Below are 27,710 nucleotides of genomic sequence, written 5' to 3' on the forward strand. Positions count from 1 at the left end.
ATGAGGAGTTGGCCTTATCGTGTTTTTATATAGGGACAGTCTACTGCCATATTTTTTCAGATATGAATCACATTTTATTCATAGTGAAAAACACTTGTCTTTCATTTAATATTTTTCTAAATGGTGTTGTCAAAACCCAGTTTCATTCTCCAGGAAGAGCCTGGAGAATTTTCTCTGAAACAGTATCAGGGGCATTTCTGCATGCCAAATGTTGGTGTTTTCAGAGCAGGGACTGGGACAGGGCTGAAGAGACTGTACAGTTTATTTCTCTGAATTTGTTTCACAAAGGAAGGATAGGTCAATGTATGAGCAGGCATATGTGACTTGTAAAGCGTGCCTAAATCAGTCTACCTGTTCCAAACTTATTTCTGGAGTCATGTGAAAGCTGCATACTTACTTGACCATTTCCTGATGGAAGTATAAGCATTAAAGCTACTGGCTTGAATTCTGAACCTGACCATATCCCCTGCAACTCCAGATAAGTTAATGGAGCTGCAGAAGGAAACAGATAAAAGAAATAGAATTTCCCCACAGCCTTTAGTGCATATCGTCATAAGACCTTTATACAACTCTTACAGAAGTCAGGCGACTGAAGGAGAGGGATTAAAATTTTCTTCCAAATAGCCCCTGAAATTCTCATTTCTGTGGAGTCATATATGTATTTGAAGAGTTATGTTGTTGTGGGGCCAGTATCATCTAATTTCCTGAAAAACAGGGGATTTCTATCAAAACAGATCATGAGTAAGCATAACATTGAAACATGCACTTTTCAGGTGAATCTGATAGCTTGGAGCAAAATCTAATATATGGATATATCAAGCCAAATTCAGTGTCTGATGCTAAGCCATTTAACTACTGCAGAGCTTGGCCTATTATATTCATTTATGGAACTCCTTGTAGTAGCTCTGAACCCAGAAATGGTAAATAAAAGTTCATTTTGTTTCACATACAGAGCACAGAAGTTGCAAATTACCTCAGGTGATTTTTTTATCAGCAGGTCCAACAGTGAATAAAGGGAAGTTAGGATGATACTAAAGATAGCTGAGGTGATTGAAATGGCGAATTTGACAAGATTTTAAATTCAGCTACTGGGAAATACATAAAGATGGCCCTTACCTGGGGGATGCAAGTACCAGCCTACAGTAGAAACTGGGAAAAGTCTGGGAGGTTGTCATTGCTCTGTGTGATTGGGCATGTAAGACGAGGCAATGGGACAAAAAAAAGGCGCATGGCTTGCCTTGCACTTCATAGCGTTGGGAGGTAGATGACTCAGTGTGCTGCACTCTGTTTCCTACCATGTGACGCCAACATACACTGGTCAAAAGTAGAAGAGAATAGTGCCAAAAAAGTCTGTATTCCATTCTGTGTTCCCATTATACACAGATCTTCACTATATGAGATTAGATTGCTAGTCCTTTTTTATCAATAGATGTGTTATCATCTATAACTTGGATCTATAACATCTATAACAACACAGAAACTCTGTGTTGACTTCTTATTTACAGTGAAATCCCAGCTCCTGCAGTGCAGAAAACCAGCATCACACTGGTACTCTTTTCAGCAGTGCAGAGGGATTCATGCTAACTTTCTGCAGAGGTCATTTTTTCTTACACCTCTACAGTTCCTCTGTTGCATCAGACATAACATACTAGAAAAAGCAGACAGTACTTTGAATGAGAAACCTAATTACTAACTGAAAAAAGGCAGATATGAATTAAAAAAAAAAAAATTACATGTGAAATTCTGCACTGTTATGTTCCCAGGGAAACACCACCATTCTACTGGGACATGGAGAAAGACAGTACAACCCTTATTTTCCTGGACAATAACAGCTATGATGAAACCCAAGAAAATCAGAACAAGAAGAATACTCCAATGCCACTCATCTTATACCAGTCCATTGATTATCGTTTGATCTAGCGAGTCTATAGACTAATCTATCTTGAAATCCGGTTAACTTGGTACACGTTTGCAGCTAGAAACAGGTCTTCAGTGGCAAGGGCAGCAGCAAACAAGCACTGATTTAAAGATTTGACATCTTGGGTTTCTAAGTTTAAGCAACAGATACTCACAAATCAATGTTTTCCTTCATCATGGCTTAATAGACAGTTAAATTGCTCCTCCTAGGATACAGGACAAACTTCTTTTTAGACTGAAGGACAGAATACATCATTACTGCTACAATCCTGTAACACAGTTCTTTTTTGGAACTGGTATGTGTTTTGTGAAAGAAACAAACAAAGAAATAAAGACTTGTTAATAATTTTCTCTTTGGGATTATAGTAACAACTAAGAAATACTGCTTTTGGTGAATATAAGCCAGTCTTTTAAAAGGGACTGTGGCCTTCTCCACTTTGTCCCGTTCCCAGCAAATGTGTGCTGAGATAGCCTAAAACATGCTTAAAGTTATAGCAATACATTTTTTCTGTTTAGTTGCTCATCAGTCACAAGAAGAGATGAAGATGAGTAAGAGTATTGCCTTTTTCAAACTTCTTCTATCATATGAAAAAAGACCTATACACAATTAATTTGTACACTGCTGCATTAACGTAATCTCTTTCCACTGGGTATAATGCACCTTTGGAACAAGCTGCACATGACCAAAAATCCTGGGAACTTTGGGATCCATTTCAGCTGTGTTACGTATAGATCTGTGAGCAGCTCCAAGCTGCATGCTCGCTTCTTGTGATCCCTCAATGGAGGAATCTACATCCATAATGCGTTTTCTTAGCTGGTTTGTTAATGAGTTCAGCACTCCTGCCAGAGGCCTTTCACAAAGGTCCCTTGTATTTTTCATACCAAGCTTGCACGTTTAAAATCTCATGTTTCTCTTGTCTTAAATCAGTCATACAAACGGCGTCATCACTGCAGAGGAGTGACGCAGTCCCTGGATAGCTGCATAAGGACCCTGCTGAAAATAATGGTGGTACCTAGGCATGTGGAAGGAGGGGAAAGTGGGGCCACTACCTTGCATGGAGCTGGCTATAGCAGAAGGTGTAAGAGGCATCCCCAGGCGGCTGTACGGAGGCAGAGATCCTTGGATTGGATGAGGAATGGGTGTAGCTATGGATGCAGTGCTGGTACCCAGGGCACTCAAAGACTGTGGGTGCTGAAATCCAGGAAAACTGGTTGAGGAGGATACCCAGGAACTGAGGGACAGGTTATCAGACGTTGTAAAAGCCGACCCTGCAAGCAAAGAGAAAGAATGCCTGACGTTTGCACTGCAACACACAAAGCTGGTAAAACAGCAAAAAGGAGGAAAAAGTCTTTCACAGCAAGGATAATTTTAATGACAATTTGTCATTGGAAATACTTCCCAAATACTTCTCCTTTTATCTTTCTTTATATTATTATTTGCCAGTTGCTGTCCTTTATCACTGCATCTTAGACAAATTTCCATTTTAAGAAGCTGGTTGCAGTGGCTTGAATGGTATAATCAGCTTCGCACATCAGATATTTTTGGTATTAAACACTGAAGAAGAACCTTGTAATGCTGCCACTAAACACTGAAGCATCTACTCTGACATGGAATCTCTCTGCATTACATCCCTGTTTTGAAGACATGCTTGTAGCTTTTCACATCAGATCCTCAGTGGAACTGCTTATTTTTTTTCTAAAATTTCAATCTGGCAAAAATGCAGAAAAACTTTTGCACTACAAGTTTTCCTTTTTTTATATCCCAGGAAAAATTGTCAACTCTGCATCTTTTCACTGGACTTTTTCCAAAATATAGAACAAAAAATTCTAAAATGCCAAAACATTTGCTATTTTTCCAACGGTGTACAGTGGTCTGAGAAATAACACTAATGCTAAATTGTGCTAAAAGGTGTGGAATTTAAGTGAAATACACAACAATACTAAAAACTTGCTCCCAGGGCAATTATCTACTTTTGATCAAATGCAAGTGGTTTCCTTGGTATTTTTTTAATCTGAAAGTTCCAAAAATTCTTTTCACAAATCTTCCATCACTTTAAAACGCTTTTTCTCTGAAGATTGCAAAAGTAGAAAAAAAGGAAAAATGGCATCTTTGAATTAGAACTAATTACTTATTTTATTTTGACAGTAAATTTTTTGGGAAAACAATGAATAATTTGGTTTGATAATTATACATGGTCATTTTCAAATAATCTGGTGATGATGTTGCCCTTCACCTCTGCAGTTCTTTTATGCATCTGGTCATCATCAAATGTCTGATTTGTAGAAATTGGGAATACAATAAAAACCTATAAATAAACTTTTCTTAAAATTTCTATTTGAACAGCAATTCAACTCATTTCCCTTCTGTATTTTCTTTCTTGTCCAACTTTGTCCGTTGATAAATGTTTCTTACTTTAAGAAATAAATTTACTGGCAAGAATATTTGGCAAAATATAATTTCAAGCCAGTACTGCAAAACATTCTGAGAAAACCGATTTTACAACAGTTATTAGTTTCATAAATCTGATTCTAGAATATAGGTTCGTCCAAATTGTGAAAAGAAAAAATATAAAGATATCTATCTGTCAAGGTAAACTTACTGGAATTATGTATATACTAGGCACATACTCAAAACAAAACTATGAGCAAACAACAATAGAATGAAAAAAAAGCAAATAATTGTTTTAAAAAGATCATAAATCTCTTTAGGAATATATCCTCAAATCAGAAAGAGAGCTACTCCTGATTAATTCCTCCTCTGCTTAACGAAACAAGTAAAACGGCTCAGTAACAGGAAAGAGAAGTTGTGTCAGTTCAGGAACAGACTTGAACCAAATCCTGACCCCACCACTGAACGAAATCCTGGCTGCTGGGAAGTTAGGAGCCAGAGCCAAACTATAAGGACAACACCATGCTCACAGACCAGACCAAAACCCTTTAAATCAGGGGTTATCTGAGCGTTATTGCACTACAGGGAAAGTGGGATGTGAAGCTGGATTTGACGAGAAGGTTTACATTTGGCTCTGTTCCGGGCGGCTACCATGACTCCTGCGTGTGGATGCTGGAGCACAGGCACTCAGGCATTACGCATTAGAGAGTTTTAATATATTTCGTATCTGTTAATTCCTTTGGAAACAGACTTCTTATGATAAATATGCTGCTGAAGGCTAGCCACTTCCACCTTTAGACAGCTGAAATTGGCTGAGATGACAATGCTCTGGATGTAATTAGAAATAAATAGCAGTGATAGACTTTCTTTATCCTACACAGAACAAAGTGTGTGATTCCTTCTCATGAGGAACTTCCATAAGGGCCTTTTCCTCCTCCAACTGCAATGGTCTCCAGTTGCAACTTAGTACTCCAAAAAGTCTCACATAGCACATTTTCCAGCACCAAGGAGATGTGCTGTAGTAACTTTGAGGCAATTGAAGCCTCAGAGAGCTTATAACACACACCACCCAGCACCGCGTTTGTGCTCGGCTGTTACCTCGCATACCTATAGAATAACACCCCGCAATTTTGCATGCAAGGTAGTTTTCAAATGCATCAGAAGAAATAAAAATGTCCGTGGAGTTCCAATGAGATCATTATTTCTCTCCTCATATCTTGGAGGACTTTTACTTATTTAAGGAGACCAGATCTAAACAGAGAGTGAAGGCAGTACGAGGTACTCATCTGCAAGAGCAGTATGTTTTACCTGCTGTGCATGCCTCTGGTTGCCCGAACAATCATGTCCTATATTAGCATATGGCTCCCAGATTAGAAAAAAGTTGGTTGCCACAACTCATCATCTTCTTCACTCATTTACCATATTGCAAGCAAATGCAGAATTTTACCCCGTATATATTACACATAAAATTAATTTTAATAAACTATTCCTTCATCTTCTGACGCATTCCTCAGGATTCTTTTCAGAAGAGAAAGGCTCTAAAGGCCAGTCCTCATACCAAGGTTCACCTCGTTCTTTTGGTCACTCCCAAAGGAGGACATCACACCAGGGAGAAATGTAATTCTTGGAGAGAAGGTGCCTTGCTCTAAGCACTTCTGGCAAGGGAAAATTTAACACTGTCCTCAACAACAACTGGCCGAGGATTTAAGCTGACGTGAAGTGAGGTAATCCCCCAGAAGTATGTGGAAGAATGGCATTGTACCAGCTGAGAAGTTGCTCCAGAAACTCTGCAGTCTAAGGAACTGCTCTTGGAATAGATGTGTATGAACAAGCCCACCCAATCACATTTTATTCAAGAGCAACTCATGGTTAAAAATAAGTGTGTTTTCCCTGCACAAGTTGAAAGAGCTTATGACCAGAAATAATACTCTTATCTTAGCAACACTGTACAAAGTTGGAGGACGAGACAAGGGCACTGCCAGTTGGAAGGCAGATAGAACTGCTTTACCTCAAGTGGCTGTTGCATATCAGGCGGGTCATGAAGTCAAAATGCAAAGTATAATGCAACAGAAGTTTATGCTAGTCAGCGATCCCACAGGATGGGTTTGAGATCTATTTCCAGTGGCAAATTATGACAGATGTAATTTGTCCAGTGAGTATCCCCACAAAGAACAACTCTGCCTTACTGCTACTTTTGCAACTGCTAAAGTAGACAAACCATTTGATGAAGCATTTGAGGTGAATTGCATCAGCAGGAAAAGCACCTTTCAGACCCCAAGAAATAACAATTAAACATCAATTTTCCCAGGAGCTATGGACTTCTCTTCTCGTAGAGGCAAAGCAGGCTAACCACAGGCTGGTTGAAGGTGGTCAGAACAAAGTCATCTGTTCACAAAAAGCTGGAGGGGCAGCAAATGGCACATCTATACAGTACTTTACAAACTGTGCTGAGCCCAGCTAGTAAGTCCTGCCAAAGGATGGGGAGTCTTAGCTTGTTCTCAGCATCACAGTAATGAAGTTGTCTGGTTTTCAGCCATCTTCAAGCAGAGACAATTCTCTTCTGCTGGCAAAGGCTATATAGGCGTCTCTAGAGCTGCCTCCTGAACTAGCCACCCACACCAGTGCCATGGACATACCAGATGTCCAGAAGAGCCATAAGGTAACAAGTGTTCTTATTCATTATAGGACTTCATGGCAGAGACGCACACCAGGGAAATGCTTCAGAGTAACACAGTACTGATTGTGGTCCTCATTTTCTCAAGCATAACTAGGTCACCACAGTTTACTTCATGAACACATTTCCCTACCTCTGCTTTGTGTTGCCTGGCTGTCATCTCCAAGATCATCTTCTCCACCATAGGTTCGAATGGGGGATCGGGCATAAGAATGCTTTTGGATAAGGCTCTCCACACTTTCTCTGTGAAAGGAAACAACATACCATATCAATAACATCCTAAACCGCCTTCTGATTTGCTAGGTTAAATACAGCGAACATGCTGCCTTTTCCCTGTCCAGAGCACAGGTTTCTCACACAGACTCTCCAAACTTACTTGACAAAAGGGTTACCTCATAACATGTCACTGGAAATGCCAAACTTGGCCTGTGGTGTTTTAACATTGCTCATCACCTCTTACCTGTGTGGTACTGCTGCTTCAGCAGACAAAGTAGAGTGAACTTCCCACTGCATTTCCTGGATGTGGTCTCAGACAGGGAATACGACGCCAGAACTCTTCACAAATTTGAAAATGCAAGCTGTGGAGTTGTTCATACTGAGTGACCAGTCTGGGTTCAGAGAGACACCCTGTGGTCCAGCTCCTTTCAAACAAGCCTCCACATCGTACCCGACCACCTCATCTGGTACCCTCCCATTTTTCTGAAATCAGGGGCAAGAGGTAGATGCATCCGGAGACAGCTCAGCTCTAACCATGCGCTCTCAGCATCAGAGGCCAGTTTGTAGCAGGAAGTCCACAGATACTACCCATCTCGTGCCGTGTCTATTCTGGGAGGTTAGACATGTCTGCCAGGCCCCCGCCTCACTGGTGGCACAAAGTACTGAAGTCACCCAAACAATTTTTAAATAGAAGGCAGGCATATCTGCATGATAAGCCACAGCAGTTTGTAAGGAAGATCCAACCTTACACGTTCCCAGCGCATTTCCATGTAAGTAGGTGGCATTATACCAAAGATGAATACGACCTAGGCACATTTCCAAAATGGCTTTGACCTTCTGTTCCCATTTAAGAAATCTAGGTAGTGATAGCTGTTTAAATCTGCTGCTCGGTGAAGGTTTTGTCTGAATTTACCATTTGGCCATTCATACCTGCTAATGCCCTTCACTCAGAGATTGTGGCTGTTGCAGAAATTCCAAGGAAAAACATATTCCACGTAACATGATAAATCACAATGGCACATGTTTTCCTTTCCTTCAGAAAGCCCATTATGGTCATTTTGTCCTTGGTCTATCACTGGCATCATTACTTATGCTAGTCTCCTCAGAAAAAAATAAATAAAAAGGGGATCTTATCAAAGTGATTTACTTGTGTCAGGATTGGAAGTGGACTGAAAGCAATGGCAGTTCCTACATAGAGGATGATATAATTGAATTACTGCCTTTTAAGTGATTGAAAACAGTAGGCATATTGGGGCTATCTCAAAGAAGATTTTACAAAGAAAAAGACAGATGGCATTGTTTACATTATATGCTGAATGCCTCATGAAACTTTTTTTTCCTGAAGCAGAATGTGAAATGCAAAGAATTTTACTTAACCAAAAAGACTCTCTCAGATGAGTACAGAACAACAAAATAATAAATTAGACCAACGTTGTCTGAGTGATTTAGATACCAGTCTATAAACATATTCATAACCAAAGAATTACTAATCTTTAAAGGTCTGAAAAATAAATGAGATTCAGGTGATTGTCTGTATTGACTCTATTGACTTTATTTCCAGTAAAGGTCTGCTTATAACAACGGGCATTACAGCATGTAATAATAATATCTTGATGCAACAAAAACAATGCAGGCTCTAGTTTTAGTGCAGTGGGGCAAATTAATCTCTAAAACATTGGATCCAATGGCGGTTTGGGGATAAACTCACACCAATAAATTTACATTTGAATTACCTACAGGGATTTAAAGCTAAATCAAATGCCCACAATTATTGCAGACTAAATTCTTTCCAGATGGGTTTGTATGCTACACAGAGAACTCTATTATTCTATATCGTTGTCTTCTTTTAAAGAGAGAGAGAGATGACTTCTTAGTGAACCTTGAATCTGCAAAGTTTGAAACCAGGGAACTGTGTGGTAGGTTTATTTATTTATTTACGATGTTGTAATGTTGCAGGTAGTATGCTAAAGGTTTTAGAAGATTAATCGCATTCAGTGGCACAAGAAACAAAGGTTTTTATGGCAGAGGGAAGGGTCTAACAAGGAAACTGGGATCAGGGAAAGCAACTAATTTCACAAAAGCAGTCCCTTTTGTGCAGGTGGGATTTAATATTCAAAACTGTATATGTTTGTCTTGCCTAAACATGTTGGTGGTTTACGCTATAATCACAACACACCTACTAATTTTTCATTTTAGAGGTTGAGGCTGCGATTCACATCATGAGCACAAAGCGTTGAGCTTTATACCAGAATTTAGGCACGTGGCCCCGCAGCCTTCAGTTGGACACTCTTCTTTCCATACACAACACGTGTTGCATATGAACCTCCAAACAGACCTACGAAATGCAAAAGGCTGAACAGGAAACCACCAATGCATGCAAAAGGAAACAAAGAAAAACAACAAGTGCTGTATTTTCTCCACTCATGAAGTATATCTCTGAGTTATCCCACCAAGCACTGTTTCTTCCACCTAGAAAAACAAGAGATGAAGTATGCACCCAGGTCTCCCCCATCCTGGGGAAGTGATCCAAGTTAAAGGAGAGTCTTTCCTTCCCTTTGTGTTTCAAAGGAACAGGGTGATGGCTTCTGCACCATGCTCAAGTATTTCATGCTCAGAGAATATCACCCAGAGATCAAGTCTTGGAGAAGAAAGGGCTTGCATCTCATCTAATCTATGAAAACGTGGAGTTTCCCACATAGGTTGGAAAGAGGAGGCCAACCTCCTCCACCGCTTAAAGACAGAGGTGCTTTTCAACTTTCTCCAAAGTAGATATGTGGGAGGAAGCAAAACTTTAACAACAAGATTTAAGTGCCTGTGAAATGTAGTTCAAAACGCAGGAGCAAAACTGGCAATCTGGAACACAAGTTCCTGCTTATACCCTTTTGTCAACCTGGGCCAAAAGGACTTAAATCCCAAAATCTTCCTGAAAATTCTGTTTATAGAAGTGTGAACTGTTTAGGATATCCAGAATATGGTGCTCTGCAGAGTGGAAGAATAAAATAAAAATTTTAAAGTCCCAAAATACATACTACTACTACTACTACCACCACTACTACGGAAAGACATTCATTTAAACCTCTGGCTTTATAGTTCTGTGTGCAACATCTTCAGATATCTCAATATGGTTCAAATGATTTATGGGAATAATTTTATAAAGCACTGAATGATAAATCAATATTTGCCAGTTTATGATTCTGCTCAATAAAAAAGAATTAACAAGTGAAGAGTATGGTGGAGGGTTTTTTAAAGCTTTCCTTTATGTTTTTTTAAGAGCTCAGCCCCACTGAATTGGATGAAGAACAAAGTGATTTCCGGTTACACAATGCTCAACTTCCATACTTCTGTTAGTCTATGATCAGAGATTTGTTATCTAATACTTGGACCTAACAATTTTTACTTTTTAATGTATCTCAAAACTCCCCAGTTTCTTCTATTAGCAGTAAATTAGGAGTAAATTTTGTTTTGAGAGATCACAAGCTGCCAGCTAGATAAAGGAAAGATGTCTTCTTTCTGTCAAATTCTTTGTGTGGTCTACAGACAACTTTCATCTTCCAGACTGCTCTTCAACTCACAGATATCTTGTGAATGCCCAGAGGAGGGGGAAAAAACACACACATAGGCATAATATATTACTATGATTAAGCTGTGCTATGTGTACCACTGGATAATAGTAGCAGATGACAGGCTGGAGAAGAGCAAGTTAGGGGCTGAAGCTGTTCAAGAAAAAGACGAAGGAACTGTGTGCCAAAGGGAGAGGAAAAACCCCCTAAGCTGGTATTGGCTAGCACACCCACAGAGAAGATGCTGAGGGAGGACAAGGTGAGGGGAGGTAATACAGAAAAGGAACTCAGGCTGATCCCAATGATCTCCATTCTGACCGAAGCACACCTTGAGCCCAGCCCTGTCAATCAACCTCTGCTTATGATAGACGAAGCGCTTCTTCGTGCAAGAAATAAAACGGCAAATTTTGAACCAGGAATCGAAGGAAGTGAAGGATTGGGAGAATTTATCAATTAGCGAGGTTTTATGGTGCACATTGTCGTTCTACAGGTTTTTAACTTCTTAACTGAACATTTCACTCTTGTCCTGCTGGCAACTGATTCCAAAACTAAACTTCCAGCTAGGGGTGTTTTATGTGTTGCAGCTACAAGCTGAGCCTTTGGCTGTGTTTAGTTAACAGTGCCCTGTACGTACGGAGTAGTCTCAGAGGATCAAAAGTAGATAGGAAAATCCTGAAGTAGCTGACAAATGATTCTCTAACTTTACAGATTAAACCCAAGATCTTGCCATGAATATGAACTGGGACATGGTAGAAAACAGAGCTGACTTGGGAAGCAGCTGAGGAGCGAGGCCCTGCGTGAGGATGCTCACTTCCTTTTGCTGTCAGCCCAGATTACAGAAATTCTCTCGGGAGATGGTAAAGTCCCAGATTACCCTGAGCAGGATCTTTAATCAAGATGAAAGAACAGTGCTGCCTTGTAGGTGGAAGCAGGCATCTCTCTGATGCTTCTTCATGTCATTTTTTTCCTGCTCCTTTTGCTGCTACTCTGCTTCAGCTGTGCATTCACAGCAGGCTGGTGATCACCAGGACCCTGATTCTGAAACGCATGACCACGAGTCCTGCTGATATGGAAGAGGGCTCACCTGGCCACAACGCACTGTCAAGACTGATGCTGCTACACGCCTGCATGCACCTGAAGCTATGGATTTTCCTGAATTTGGCAGAGTGCACACCCAGGGGAGGGAGACACGAAGCCTACCTTCTCCCTTTGGGATGAGAAGTCTTGAGGCAATATATTTGGTTTTGGCAGAAGGTAGTTTAGAACTAGCTTGCTAGAGCCAGGTCTGGGTTAGTATCCATCTTAGATCTACACTATGGCTCCAAAGAGGGTGGAGTTCACGTAACAGGCAGCCACCCATTCCACTGGGAGCCAGGTTCAACCTCCTTTGAAGACAACGTGCAAAAGCCAGACTGTGGTGAGACAGAGCACGTGGCAGAGCCAGGCACTCTGAACTCATACCTTCTGCAGAAGTTACTGTCTCAGGAATGGATACAAGAAGTACAAATTTCAGAGCAGAGTCGAGCAACCTGTTAGTGTTTTCCCTTTTTGCCCTTACTATCCAAGTGCTAGGTAAGCAAAGAGGTAAGGAGATCCTTAGAATCCATCCCTGTTCCTGGTGTCATGGTGTTGTTTTTTCCTTTTGTTTTTTGTCTTTTTCTTTACAAGAGAAAGGCAATGCTAATAAAAAAATAACAAAAGGAAAATAATAAAATAATGAAACTGACAACCGTGTTTTGCTTGGCCATTCAGTTCAACACAAAGAAAAATACAGAACAGGATATAAAGTCTATGAATTATCAGTTTGCAGCCTGAATGACTTCTTTAGTTCTGCATTTCAAAGGTTTCCTTTTTTTGTAGCTGCCAGTTAGTATGTTTGGAAGAAAGCCCAGATAACAGAAGACATCAGAAGTGAGGTGAGGTGAAGACAGATGGAATAAATGGGCTGAGAAGGCACAAAAATAAACTTGTCAGAAGTCGCACTGTAGTAGAACTTTTTTTTTTAAGGGAAAAGATGACTAATTTGTCCAACACACAAGTGCTAAAAACAAGTCTGTAAAAAAACAAAAAAAAACAAAACAACAAAAAAACCAAACCCAAACCAAAAAAAAAAACCCCAACAACACAGCAGGAGGAACAAACATATTTCCATAATGGCAGCTAAGAATGAACAACAAACACTGTCAGAATCACTGTTCAGATATCACTCAGCCTTCATGTTCCTGTGGCTTTTAGTTGCTATTTTACATATGCACAAACATACAGACATAATATTTATTTGCTGTATATAGTTGCTCTTATACTGGTAGATGAATATTACAGACTGAACCTAGGAACCTAATTCAGCTCTGACATGATACAGACCAAATCCTTGACCAGAACAAAGTAGCTCCATTCCACTGCCTGAGTTAGCCCTGAACCAGTTCCAACTGGGGAAGAACCAGGGCCCATCAAACTACATTGGCTCATGTGACCTGAAGTTTAATTTGGCCCAAAAGGTAATACAGAGCCACCAAACACTTTCACACAAAGTCAAAACTATTGGGAAAATCTTGGATGAATGCAATACCCCAATAATATGTGCAATTTAAAGAAAGAAGTGAAATGAGAATTAAATTATGAAAAAAATCTAGGTTTCGATTGTTGCAAAAGAAAGAACAGGTATGTCTCCAAAGTGGTGTTCACTGGTGCCCTCACAACAAACACCTGGCCAATGACAATTCTGGAAGAACTATAATATGCATGGAGGTGACATTGCCTGGCTGAAGGCATGACATGGGAAAAGTAACGACACTTATGAAGAAAGAGCATGAGGCTATTAAATATACTGACCCCACTTCTCTCAACCGCAAATAAAAATGAGAAAAACAGGTATCTTTATACGGGGAATTAAAAAAAAAAAAAAAAAAAAAAGGAAGAGAAAATTACATTTCTCTTCTCTGACTTGGAAAAAAGTACACACTTGCAAATGTATGTCAAAGCTCTTTCTCTGTACCTCTTGTTCCTAAATATAGTGACACACTTTACCCTAACATAGCCAACCCCCCAGACTTCCACTTCACCCAGTGACTGCAACCATTTCTTTCTGACTGCCAGGCAGAGGATGAGAGCTGAGGACAGAGCAGTGCTGTGAAACTGGGACTGGGGGAATTCCCTGGAAAACTTACCCTTGGATGGAAACTGGGTGTCTGATCTGACATCAACCCCTCCCTTTATGCACGCACTACACCTGCATGGGGTGAGTGGAAAACACTGGCAAATCGAAATTATACCATTTTGCACAAGTAAAAAGACAGATAACAGAATACCTAAATGGAAAATAAGCCAGGGTATGGGTGCTTAAAAGCTTGGGAACTCAAGAGATTTTAGCTGACACAGAGGGCTTCCTGCTGGGGAAAGGAACAGTTGCCTGGCTAACAGTAAGCAGAATTGGAGGAACCAGATTTGAAGGGAATGCTTCAGATGTCTAAATGTAGGCAGGTAGTGCTTTCTAGATGTCTTAAGACATCCAAGCCATCTGCAACGGAAGAGAAGATACAGAAGATACAGACAATCCATGCTCCCTCCAGCAGCTGGAGGATGGAGTAACCTGAGCACATCTGGAATGGCACCAGATACCAAGCGTATAGGCACCGGAGTCCCTGGTGTTTCTCCCTGAACTCAGGACTTCACTTCTTCTCCCAGCCTAAACATTGCAAGGTGATCTCCCATGGCTGGTTGCCAACATTCACAGACTGAGAACTAGCTGAGGATAAAAGATCAGGTGGCAAGTTTGACTTGTTGGAGGAGAACTATGACAAAGCCCTACTTAACCATGGACAAGGGGGTAGATCGTAGAGAGAATGTATTCCTGGCTGTTGGTAGGGTGCTTTCACGAGTCAGGGAAGTTATTCTAGACCAGCCATAAGAAGTGGGAATGGGGAGGAAGGCAGCTCTGTGGGGCGAGCAGCAAAGGGATGGAAGAGAGGACTGCTGTGGCCACCACATCATTAAGCACGTGGCTTTGACTGCTACTGCAACAGGGCAGGGCCCATATCCAGGCATTAGCATTCATTTTGCTTACAGCCTTGTAAGCCAGTACAATGTATTTCCACATCTCAGACATGGAGTTCCTCAGGGGAAAATTCAGAATCTGATTACCATGAAAATCCAGCTGGGGTGCTGGGATGCAGCTCTCTTTCCTACTTCCACAATCCCCCAATCCTTCCTTTCTCTGCCTAAAAATTACTTGGGTGTGCAGACATACTTCTCCATTACCTAAGATACTGCCTCTGGAAGTACGTATCTACCTCCCAGAAGCATTACTGGACTTGTGCAGATGGGTATACTCCTTCATCTCTCTTTAACAGTTACAAGTCCACACCCTGAACTTGCCTATCACATACTGGATCAAACAGACAAGCAACGTTCAGATCATAATTATGATCTGTCAATTCTTGTTTGATCATTATTTTACAATTCCGTAGTTCTGTTGACTCACACTCTTGAAATGATCACCTTTTTCACTGGATTGTTTGCATGATATTTAATTGCGATGGTTTTTTTTATCTATTTATTTTTAAAATGCAGGTTCTTCACAGCAACTCAAAAGATAAATCCAGGCTGAAGATAAAAAAAATAGTATGTTGGGTTCCGATTTTGCATCCTTCATAGCTTTGGCCAATTTTTTCTTAGGCAGAAGCATAAAGATATTCCCTTAAAGCCTACCTCCAGAGTGAATTGCTCACAAAACCTGCATTAGTCTTTTTCACAAAGGTTACCATTAAAAAAGATCACACTCATCCACATTACTGCATTTGACATCCCATAGTCAACACCACAGCACCTTAAGCTCCACATTCTGACAACTGCTGCTAAATGTTCAAGTTTTTCAATCACAACCGCTGTGGGAGCCTTTTTGTAATAGGGGGAATGTAAATACCACATAAAAAGATCAAAAGGTGAATCAGCAACTTATCTAAATCACAGTAGCCCCAGATAAAGTCTGTCCCACCACCATAAATAGATTACCACAAGTAATGTATGGAAAGAGTTCGTTGTGGAAGGAATCTCACATCCTACTGAAAGTCTGGTATATACCAAACTCACCAAAGATTTTTTCAATGGTTAAAACTTTGCATATATAGCTATAAAGGAAGGTGGTGTAAGGCATGTAGGCGGGAACAAAAGAAAATACAGGCACTTCAATAGCTTTACTCTTGCCTACCTCCTCTACCATTTTGCCAAATTTCACTACCTTTACATACATTATTTTAACTCAAACACATATAATGCAAACAGATTTAATCCTAAAGGCATTTGCAGCTTGAATTTCCTACACTTGGATCGTAAATCTAGAGTGGGAAGCCTGAAATCGTTAAAGTCACATATTTATAAAATCATATTCAATTAGGTTAAAAAAGTGCAATTTCTGTCATCATGTCATAAAAAGATGTGTTTTTCTCTCAGATCTACTATAAAGAAAAGCTCCCTATATTGTTACAGATAGAGGCTGTTTTCAATCAGTTACAAGGAGCAATCCAATTACTGGATGGTTTAGTGCAGTAACTGACTCCAGACTAATTTAATTTCTTTAGGTCTCTAAAGATCAATTGATCTGATTTGTTTCCCTCCCCAAAGGCTGTTTAGGAAAAAGCAGGCTTAAATACCTGGAAATGAAATACAAAGCTCTGTACACTTTCACACTACTTAGGTCATTCGGAAAAGCTGGAACTCGCGGTAAATGAGTGCTCCCTTGGCCCTAACATCACGGGATGCTTTACAGGAGACCATTTGGATCACCACACAGCACTGCGGATTATGCACACGCTATACGCAGGGCTGCTTAGGAAGCAGTCCGTGGAAGGTATTTTCACAGCTTCTAGATAAATATTTGATTTTCAAGAGCTGTGCAAGTGTGCATTTGGCTGCATAATCTTTTCCCTGGCAAATAAATATTTTTCTGAGACAGTGATCTTATAGGAATAACTAAGTTTCCACCTAGACCATGCAAGAATCATGCAGTACTATTCAACGTATCGCCTACATCTTGTAATGCATGTCGCGATGGACATCAAGCAAGAAATTCTTTCTGTTGTCATATCTCACTTTGCTATTTCTTTTGCTTTATATCAGATTTCTTTCAGCAATTTTCTTGGTGCTAAAATTAACTCTGTAGAACCAGTGGGCACTCAGAGAATGACATTCTCCTCTGCCTGAATATTTTGATGCTGGAACTGTAAAAAAAAAAAAAACAAAACACCACTTGGTATTTCTGGACCATATCAGATAACTTAGGAAATTCTTAAAGTCTCCTACCAGCCCTCTTGTCTGTTACACTTTTACTATCTCATTACCCGATGTGTTGCGCAGCAGGTTTTGTGGTTTTTTTAAATACTGTTGTTCCCTGAGCAGGGCTAAGCTTTCCCATTTAAGTCAAAATAAGACCTTACCCAAACCTGGACTCTCAAAATGCAGAGTTTTAATGTTATTTCAATACTTTTCACATTCTGTTTCTTTTATTTACTGTAGGTTTCACATTTGGCTACCTTATCTTTCATGGCAACGTTCATATCTGGACTAAGCTGCCTGTCTCAGTCTCTATTCTTACACTTATCAATAAGCAAAAGGGCACTGCGGTTTATGCGCAGCATTTCTGACTCCATGCCATGCGCTGTTATAAAAAGATGTCCTCTGGAAAAATTCCCTTCATATCCAGCACCACGATAGTTGGTTCATCTGCACAGAGGTAACTAAGTTTTTCTCACAGCTTATCTATTCAGACTCTCAGCTCTTGTAAAGCTCTGTCATTGATATTGCCTGTCTGTAAAACAAGGAAAGTGAAATGGGAAAAATCAAAGTCTCTTCTCATCCTTCAGGTCCTTTCTTGACTACTTATTGCATGCAAACCTTAGCTTTGCGTATCGTTTACCTTAGTACTCTGTCAATCCTGCTGGCTATGCTATTTTAATGAAATCTGCTTTGGGTTGTTTTGGGATTTTTTTTCCCCATTTTCAACTAAGACTTTCACTTAGGAAGCAACCTTTAACAACTTTGCAAGTGTGCACTGCAGTCTACAAGCTCGCTTCCACAAATTACTGTTCTTTAACCCAATTACTCAAGGGATTCCCAGTGATCTGGTCACTAGTAAGGTATAAAATACACCACTGTTTCCCAGCCATGGACCTACGTAGACAGACGTACTTTTGCAATGCTGTAAAGACTTTCCCGAGCTGCATGGGCATGACTTCGTTGAGCAGCTTGTCCCCTACACACACCCGTGAAAGATGATTCACGGATACATCTGGATATCCCCACATAGGAGGCTAGAGGGTTTTGGCCTCTCCAAACTTTCTGTGGTGATTGTGTGCTCATAGGAGAATTTGGATGTGCTATATCCATCTCCGTCGTGTTCTCTTCCAACCTAAAGGACACAGGCAGCTTAATTTGCTTCATTTGCCAAACTATTTGACACGATATCATAAAAATGTGACAAGCTGGAGAGCTACCAAGAGATTGAAGTTTATTTCCTACTCAACTGTGGGTTAATGCTTCTGTCCCTATGGCAGCAGTTGCTTATAATGAGCTGTACACACACAAAACTCAACAGTTTCCAGATAAAGCTTCCCCCTGATGCAGCCTCCAGTACAATTTTGGTGAAACAAAAATGGCATCTTTGTCGTCAGAGTGGGAGTTATGGGATTTGTCCTGATGGCAATAATTGCTGACTTCAGTGTCTGGGACTGCTGAAGTGTATTTTGGGAAGCTCCCCTCTCTCTTTTCCACTGTGTGGAGCAGTGGGGAGCTATAAAGATGTTTTTCACAGGACCACTGCCCTTGTTTCCCAGTGACCCAATTCACAGCCCTCAACAGGATTAAATGGCATGATAAGAAAAAAGCTTTTCATTCTGAAGTTGTAAAACTGACCTTCTCCCCTCTTCAAGAAGCCCCCTCAGGAAGATGAATATATTGGCCCCAACTGGAACAGATGTCAAAACTCAGAACAGCTCTTTCTTCATAAAGTTGAGAAGTATTTTTAAAGGAGGTGGAGGAGGCTTACTATATGCAACAAGATAACATTAAAATGCACAGCTTCTCAGGAGTTGAAAGGATGCTTTTCCTACAAACTCTCTCTTCTCTTTATCTTATCTGCATGGAAAGTAAACAGAAAGTCCCCATTACCTCTCGATATCAGTGAGTCTGGAAGAGTCCCGAAATCCTTTAGCAAAAGGGTTGCTGTCAATTTTCAACTTGGTTATCTGGAAAGACAGAAAAGAGCAACGCAACATGAATATAGTGTTAAGGTATTGCAACGTGCAAAGTGTTAACCAGTCCACCCTCCCGACTTCACTGCTAATTTTATCCACGCTCCTCGTGCGCCTGCGCACGCTACTCTCGAGATGCTGCTGCAAAGCGGCGGAGGCAAACCAGGGTGCATTACATCTGTGGCCGTGGAAGGAAGAAGGACACGGTAGGCTCAGCCTTCACGTTACCCAGAGCGGGAGGAACCCACCCCCGTACACCACAACTCTTTCCAAATACTTCGGCAGCATCATCCAGGTTGTCTCTTCCATGAGCAATGCACAGCACCCTGCTAACATCTGAGCCTCACTGGTGGAGCTGCACGTCAGTTAGCATCAGCCCAAACTAGGAGCCACTGCCTGCTTCAGTGCAGCCCCACCTTTTTGGGTTTTTTTGGTTTTTTGGGGTTTTGTTTGTTTTTTTGGTTCCCCCCCGCAACTGCAATGCAAATGTTCTCAGCCAGGCCTACCAGTCATCATATGGGGCAGTTTAACTGTTTTTGCATCGAAAGGGGCTGAGAAAGGGATGCAGTTACAAACCTGCCCAGTGCATCCTGTCAACCTTGCGTTCAGCCGGGGTAACCCACTGATTAGGAGTCGCTCTGCCCCGAAGTGTCAGAGCTCCCCTTAACTTTACAGTGAAACTTTTCAGGCATAGGTCATGGCTTCCACTGTGGTTTTTTGGGAGCAGGAAAAAAATACACCATTGCCCTCGTGAAATTTTCTAGCTGTCCAGCCAAATGAGATTTGATGAATAAAACCTGAGACAGCATATTCAGATTTTCCAGCCATACTTCTTCCAAGAAATAAAAATAAAACTGTGAGTGGGAGTTGGAGTTGACAAAGGACAACACAGGACCTGTCCTGCAAGGCAGTGAATGCCACCAACTCTAGCTGAAGCCCATGAAAATCAACAGCTCTCAGCATTTCATACTGAGTGGCTATGTCAGCCTGGCTTTCCTCAGAAAAATCCTGTATTTCAGAGACAACAACCTCATTTGTAAAAGCTGGCCCTCGAGACTCAGAAAGAAAAGGGATCTTTTCCAAATCCTCAAACAATCAAATGCTCTCATCAAACAAAGGTATTTCAAAATAGGGTGGCTTCTCCTCCAAAATAAAATTAAAAAAAAGAAAAAAAAAAAAAAAAGAGGTCAACTGAACACAACTTTTCATTCTGAGAAAGAGGTCTTCTGGGAGGGAAACACAGAGAGGGAGGAACAGGCTTACAAAGACAAAACCTGAGTATTTAATTACTGGTGTGCATTATATGAACGATGTGCTGAGCGGCTGCTGCTGCGGCTGCCACCCCGGAAAACTCACAGCACTGGGCTGCTGCCTTCCCTGCCCGGCATTTTGGGTCCATACAGGGGCAAGATCTGGGGAAGGTCCTTGCTTTGAGGCACTACGCAGGAGGTGCTGCGGCTCATCGGTTGTTCCTACGGACTGGTCAAACAGCATGGGACCTCAGTGCTGGCTGAGGGTTTGAGGTGTCTCATCACACAGGTGCAACTGGTGGAAGCTACCCCGGACACCAGCCTTCTCACAGGACCTTGCAACAGCTCAGCAAGTTCGTTATAGTCTCATCCTACTCCCAAGATACCCATAAGCCCTTGACTCATGGTGATGTAGAAAGCGGCGGGTTAGTGCCTCACGTCCAGCGAACATTTTTATGGCAGCATTTTGAAAACTACCTTGAAAAAAGACAAGCTCTAACTAGTTCCATTGACTTACATCACCAACACACCAAGCCAACTGCACTGCAGAATAATAAGGACACCTATTCATCTCTTGAGCATATTTTCACCAATCAAACTTCCATTTTCCTAATATTAAAGATTTGGTATGACATCACAAGAGAAACTTTTTGTATCCACTGAAGCCAGATGAGACTCACAATCATTTATGGCCGTATTTTTCCTGAGAGACTGTCTCACAAACAATCAGAGAACATCTGCTAGAAAGCATTTTAAAATGAAATCTGACCTACAATTCAACTCTGTGGCAGTGGTTTGACTGTTTAAATAAATGCATGCCCTTTAAATCTTAAATTATGAGATAGTTTGTTGAAAGTGTAATGTATTTAGCTTTTATCTAATAACCTCCAGAAATGTAATCAACCCCTCCTTAAAACAGTTCTGAAAGAAATGGCAAAAATGAAAAAAGGCTCCATTTTCATTAGTCATAAATAAAATGACAGCATCAACCTCTAGGGGTTCCGGAGATGTTCCATTGAGAAATTTTCCAGGACTCAATGTATGTGCTTTGGGAAGGTTAGTTTAAAAACATCTCTGATGTAAATATTGTCGGTAAACACAAATCCATCCTACAGAAATAAATTCCAGGTTTAGCTGGTTTTGTGCCTGTTACTGTTTTGCTGGTTTCTATAGAAAGTTAAGTGGAAAAATCTAACTGCCTGTCCAAACATTATATTCTTGAGATTGCCAGGTGCTGAATGCATTTTCTGCAGCATTCAGATACAAACCTGAGTTTAAAATCAATACATTCTGATATTAAAGCCTTAAAAGTGGGATGTGGGGTCTTGTCATACGGACCAACTTAATACTACTACTGTTCTCTTCAGAGCTTCTTTGGCCGCCTATGCAGTAGTTTCATTTTATTCATAGCATTTAGAAATTAATTACTTTTGCTTCATATTAAGAAATGCAGACTTTTTTAAATAATCCAGCAGGTACATTGACTCTGTGATGCTGCCTGCCCACATGTTTGGACAGTGCTTACATCTTTCTTAACTTGGGGGAATTGGAGAGGGGAAGGAGGTATTTTTTTGAAGTGCCGTAGTCATTAAGCCCTTAAAGCACGCTCTGAATTGCACTGAAGCCAACAACATATTTCCACTGACTTAAATATTAAAGCCCTGTCCACTGTCAAGCAGAGCCTCTGCTCTCTGATTGTTTATATACTTCCTAAAATTACTCATTAGCAATCCATTGTTATGATCTCCTCCATTTTGTATATATTATTCACTGGCATGCAAATTTAAATTCAAACATCTGGATGTAATCTGGGCAACCTCTGAAAAGCATGAGTGATTTCCCTTACATTTGAGCCTTACAGCTTAATTAGTCAACTTTTTAAGCCCATGAAATCATCATGTGCAAACCAGAATATCTCTCAGCTAATAGCTTGTGGCGTGAAAGATCACTGCAAATAAGAACAGTTCCTTAATGAGCTATAATTAGGAAAGGACTAAATGATAATATGCAAACAGCTTTGTAAGGACAGAAGGGAAGACAAATGAAAGCCTCTTTCATGTCATCTTTACTCCCATGAATAATCCTTATGGCCCTTTGAAGTTAGTAGGACTACCTGTATATGTAAGAGTTACTCCTGAGTATTAATTAGGTTGGGCAAGGTCACTACAGACGTTGGCATGGAGAGGTAGGTTATATCAGAAAGTTTCCCCAATCTAAACTAGGAAAAAGGAGTTTTTCACAGGGTGGGATTCAGTTAAATCCATGGAAATTAGCAACCGTACTCACCAATTGGTTCTGGTAGGCAGTAACAGCTGTAAAAACTGTCTCTGGAAAGATAAATGTCCTAAACTCTTCTGATTTCAGATTTAGCAAAGAAGCCGTGTGATCCTTCTTCTTAATAATGTGGACCCTTGGCTGGTACTTGTGCATGGAGTTCAAAATGATCTGCAAGAAAGAGCGAGAAGGCACTGTCCCGAGAGGAAGGTTAACAGGACCCTCAAAGGCCATAAAACCGTAGGGGAGAAAAAAGATCCAATTAACACTGCAGGGGGGACATCTGAAATCTAACTAGCCAGGGCTTGATTTTCAGAGCAACGTCTCCAGCTCCTGCGGGCAGTTCCAGAAAATGAAGGTGGAAAAGCAGGCACCCGAGGAGCTGGTTTCCTCTCACTCCTACGCCGCTGGTGAGCGTACGTTTTTTGAAGTATAACTACCTGTTCATACAGGTGAGGTGGTTTACATACAGAGTTTGTTATTGCTAGCGTGTGCCCCAGTTTTCGGGTGTCAGCTGGAAGCATAAGTATGTAACTCTTGAATGCTCGTGACCAGGAATCTACACTTGCAAAAATATGCAGGTGCAGAAGGAAAACAACTGGCAACGCCTCAAAAAAACAGGAAGAAAATAAAACCCAACCAAAAAACCACCACCAGCAGCAACACAAACCGGCTGACCAAAAATAAAGCTCCCCAGATCCTTTTACTGTGGTAAACCTTTAAAGCAAACTACTTCGTAGATGCTCTTCACCGCAGACTGCCAAAAATGAGAGCAAGGAAGGGAAACCAAGTACAGAACCCCAAAATGACCAGGTTTTGCCATTTTAACCCCATTAATAATTGTTTACGAGCTCCCAAAATAATTCTAAACCTAATGTACCAACTAACCAATTTCAGCGTTCACTGGAGTCAAACCAAGAGTCCCACTTGCTTCAGCTACCACTGGCTGGAGGCCTGTTTGGCTGCCTCTAACCACAGTATTACAATATAAGAATTAAATACAGAGCTCGGCTCGCACCAGTCCTTGTTTTGGATATAATCACAGTCACAAGACGAAATTGGCAATGGTGTGGGTGGTTCTATTTTGCAGGGGCCATAATGATGTTACAGCCAGCTCTGTACATCTGGAATAGCTAATGTGCATTCCTTGGGAAGCGTTAACTTCAGCTGAAACACAGCAGAAGTGCTGCAGTGTTTCATGCTAACTCGGTGCGAAAGGTTGCACGTTGCATTGGAGTGGAGAGTTCAGGCACAGCTTTGTCACGGCTAAAATTTCCATCAGTGTTTTCTCCACTGCTCCTTCTTGGCCAAGTATCGCTATGATTCACACTGTGACTTTGGGGGGTGCACACGGCGACAAGAAAGTCATTACAGCGATGAGGAGCCATCGTCCTGAAAGTGTTGCGTGTCTGCTTTTACCAACTTGGGTCCTTTCTCAAATCACTTCAGCATTTTATATGTGCACCCACACAACGGCCATTGACTTTGCCGTTAACATCCTCAGCATTTTTCTCTCTCCTTGTAAAATTTTGTTGTACCAGCCTAGTCACTTGGGGCTGCTCTAAGCAGCTGGAAAAGACATTTTAAAGGATGATACATGGATGGTGGTGAGCTTACTGAGGGGTTGGTTCACAGAGCTTGGCACTTCCCGTTGCCTTTCATGGATGCATCATCCATGCCAAGGCTTTACATCTGAGCAGCAGCCGAGCAGAAGGAGGAAAAGGCTGTGACAGAGCAGCTCCCACACATGCCCTTTCCTTTCACTCGTCTGTGAATGCAAATTGTGATAAAGAAATTCCATTTCTCAAACAAGACCACGTAATTCCTTATGTAAGTTTTCCGAAACCAAAAATATGTGTGGATAACAACCCCCGCCACTATGCTCTACCCTGTGCGTTCCCACCAGAGGCAAGTCGGGCCATTCAGGTACAAAACAAGCACCAAATGCAGCCAGGAGGTCACAAAAGACCCGTGGTCAAGGCTGAGGTCACTATTCCCTTATCATGAGGGTCTGTGTAGGCTGTGCTCCACCTGCATCCACTCACCGATACGAAAGTCAGCAGGGTACTGCACAAAGATGCCCCTTAAAAATCCACGCATCTTCTTATGTTAGGACCATCAAAACAGCTTAAGGGAGTTAGATGCGCAGGGTGCATCCAAGGGTGGCCTCAAAGTCCCAGCAGTCACAGAATCACAGAATCACTAAGGTTGGAAAGGACCTTCAAGATTGTCAAGTCCAACCATTAATCCAGCGCCACCATGTCCCCTAAACCATGTCCTGAAGCGCCACATCCACACGTTTTTTGAACACTTGTCCCCGGCCTGCGTGGCGTAGCTATCGGAAAACCCCGGATGCCAGCTCCGCACACCCACGCTGGTGTGCCCGGAGGGGAACGTCAGGTGCAGGTATACTTACAGCAGCCCCCCACACACGCTTCCCGATGGTACAGCGTGGTCACGGGTCCCCAGCCATCCCATCTGCCTTCGTGCCGACAGCCTGTGGCAGGGGAGATGACCAGGATTCATCCTGACAGGGTCCTGCTTGCCATAAGGTCAGGCAGGTTTGTAGGCATCTGGCTCCCACTGGCCAGCGGCAATCTGGATGCCAGCTGCGAAATCCCTGAGGTAGCTTTGAATTCAGGAACTATGCTGTGAATGCAGCTTCCACCTCCACCAAGGAAGAGTGTTACCAGGCAAAATTTGCTTTCCAAAAGCATGGAGGTTCCTAACTTCTGCTAGGTTGTCTTAAAAAAAAAAAAAAATACCCAAAAAAACCCCCAAAAAACTGGGCATAGCTCACTCTGGCTATTCTGAAACCCCTGCTTTCACAGTTCCTTGTTGGCCATGTTCACACCTTTGTGTTTGCTTTTGCAAATGTTCATGTGTTTGAGTTTTGCTTTCATAAATGCCAGAAAAGCAGTTACGATAACGTGTACACTCATGGTTCACCTCACCATAAAGCAGAAACAATGCCACCCCAACTAAGTGCAGTCAAAAGTCCTAAAAGAAGCAGTCTCTGTGAAAAATATCACCAGAACTCTAAAGAAAAAAAAAAAAATTTGCCTTCATAAATGTTCCACAACCAGAAAAATGGGAATTACTCGCTTGGCTGTAAAAGTCCGGAGACAGGAGCTATTTCCTTCCGCTGGTAAGGATATCTGAAAGTGTTTCCATGGAGCAAGCTGTATGTCATGCACACAGAGATAAGACTTCTGCCTGATGCTTAGGGAGAATATGTACATAGCTATGGGGTTATGCTTGCTGCTGAAGATACACAAGCAGAGATGCATGCCAACTCCAAAAGTCTCGGAATAAGAGAAAACAAACAAATGCCAGAACAAACAAATGCCTCTCTTCTCTTCAGATTCCTTTTTGGGAAATGAACCACCCTACGTATAAAACACCACAATTACCTTAACAACCAAAACTCTCTTCTGGAGGATTGAGAAAGCAAGTAACTAGAACAAACTGGAATCAGGTTGGATGCAACTTCTCTACCTATAACTAGTATTCGAAGGCATCTTTCGGGTCATTAAAACTTCCTCAGCAACGAACACGCCTTATCAAACATAATTAAGATTTTAGCAGGTCAATTAAAAAGATCTTGTCAGTAAAGAAGAGCTCTTTCAAACTGAAGGGAGAGGTTTCAGAAGGCACTTCAATTCTCCCCTTCTCTTAGTACACAGGAGCTCAGAAATGCCACTGGCCATGGCACAGTGAGCCCTCCTTAAAGGCTTCAGAGAATGAATTTCATCCTTAATTCTACCGAGCATCCAATGATGGTATTTACATAGCTTCAGTAAAGCAGCACATAAAACCTGACACCCTAATTTGGAACATAAAAAAACCACAAAATATTAAAAAAGGAATGCTCCACGATGGCGTTGACACCTTTCACGCAAACCTCAACACGGTATCAAGCTTTCGGGGCTTATTCTTAACCGAACACGCAAAACTTTCTGCCGACTTCGGCTGTCTTAAAGACTTCATGTAAAGAACGGGATCCACCTCTGCCGCATCTTGGAAAGTTAATCAGGAAGCTGCATCTCAAACGCTACAGATCCTTTTCTCCCACTGCCTGTATTTCAGACGATTACGTCTTCTTGCTCTGTCACATGTCTCTGTTCCCGACAGCTTCTCAGACCTACTTCTTTTTTATACGCATCGGGGCTTCTGGGAACTGCACCACTCCTAACTAGTTTGCAATATACTGCTGCGAGCCCTTTATTAGAGGCACACATGGCCCCTGTTATGATGAAAAATGCTTCTTTTTAAATGCGCACGTATACTGCTCTATCATCACTTGGTGATAGAGCCCACAAATCTTCAGCTTTGCCCTTCTACAGATTATGAAATAAAAAGAGGGGCGGGGGGAAAGACATTCTCTGCTAGTCAGGAAGGGAGCAAAGGTGGGAACTGGATTCAAGAAAAATATACCCACAGATGGATCTTTACAAAAGAACAGGACAGAGGCATCTAATCGTGCTTTTTTTAAAAAAAAAAAAAAAAAATTACTTTTGTTGTTGTGTTTCCAGGATATATTTTAGATGCTCATGGCCGTGGTTCAATTTTGAGGTCTTGAAATGAGTAAAAATTGTCTTTTGAATGAGAAGCATTTGCACAGAACACAGCTCAGACAAACAGCCACTGTTTCACACAGTCCAAAAAGGCAGTAAATACCACAGAAGGGGAGGGATTTCTGGTACTGTATATGCCACAATTATTCAGCTTTACAGGTTAGTTATGCCTACACATGCTTCAGAGCTCAAAATCACTTCTCTCTTCCTGACACCTGGTTTACTAATGCTGCCTTTACGCTTGCTCTTCTTAACTGCCCCGTTCTCGGCCAACAATCCTTTCAAATCCATCCCCCTCGCTCCTTCAGCCTTCCCCTGGGAAGTGCCCAGAGGCAACACTTGTCTCTTCCTTTGCAATTTGGAGGCCCTACCAAGCCATTCTTGCACTTTTACAGACACTTTTGGGGAAGAGACAGGATGGACAACACTTTTTCTTACCACCGTTAGACAGTCCAGTAGCTAAAGGAGTTGCCCCCGCTGATGGGGCATAGCAGGAGCCCATGGCCAGCAGCCTCGCATCCTATTTACCAGCTTCCAGCCTCAGGGCTTGTGACAAGAAACTGGTACCAATCAGAACTGGGACCGGTTTCCTTTAGAGGCCCAGGACCAC

The 27,710-nt window shown here is 41.6% G+C and overlaps 1 protein-coding gene across 1 annotated transcript in view; it reads right to left on the reverse strand.

Annotated features, from left to right (window-relative positions):
* Nucleotides 1-2,845: 2,845 nt before the first annotated feature.
* The window catches only part of TBX20 (T-box transcription factor 20), a gene marked incomplete at its 3' end in the record, with an annotated part of 35,668 nt that continues 10,803 nt past the window's right edge, over nucleotides 2,846-27,710 (reverse strand). Inside the window, exons 5-8 of the mRNA XM_082014775.1 lie at nucleotides 22,536-22,694; nucleotides 18,917-18,993; nucleotides 7,114-7,223; nucleotides 2,846-3,186 (exon numbers count right to left, since the gene is read on the reverse strand). Coding sequence (XP_081870901.1) covers nucleotides 2,846-3,186; nucleotides 7,114-7,223; nucleotides 18,917-18,993; nucleotides 22,536-22,694 — 687 coding nt within the window. The remainder of the gene's footprint in view (nucleotides 3,187-7,113; nucleotides 7,224-18,916; nucleotides 18,994-22,535; nucleotides 22,695-27,710) is intronic.

The sequence above is a fragment of the Phaethon aethereus genome (assembly GCF_964289735.1).
Source record: "Phaethon aethereus genome assembly, chromosome: 2".
NCBI classification, from domain to species: domain Eukaryota; kingdom Metazoa; phylum Chordata; class Aves; order Phaethontiformes; family Phaethontidae; genus Phaethon; species Phaethon aethereus.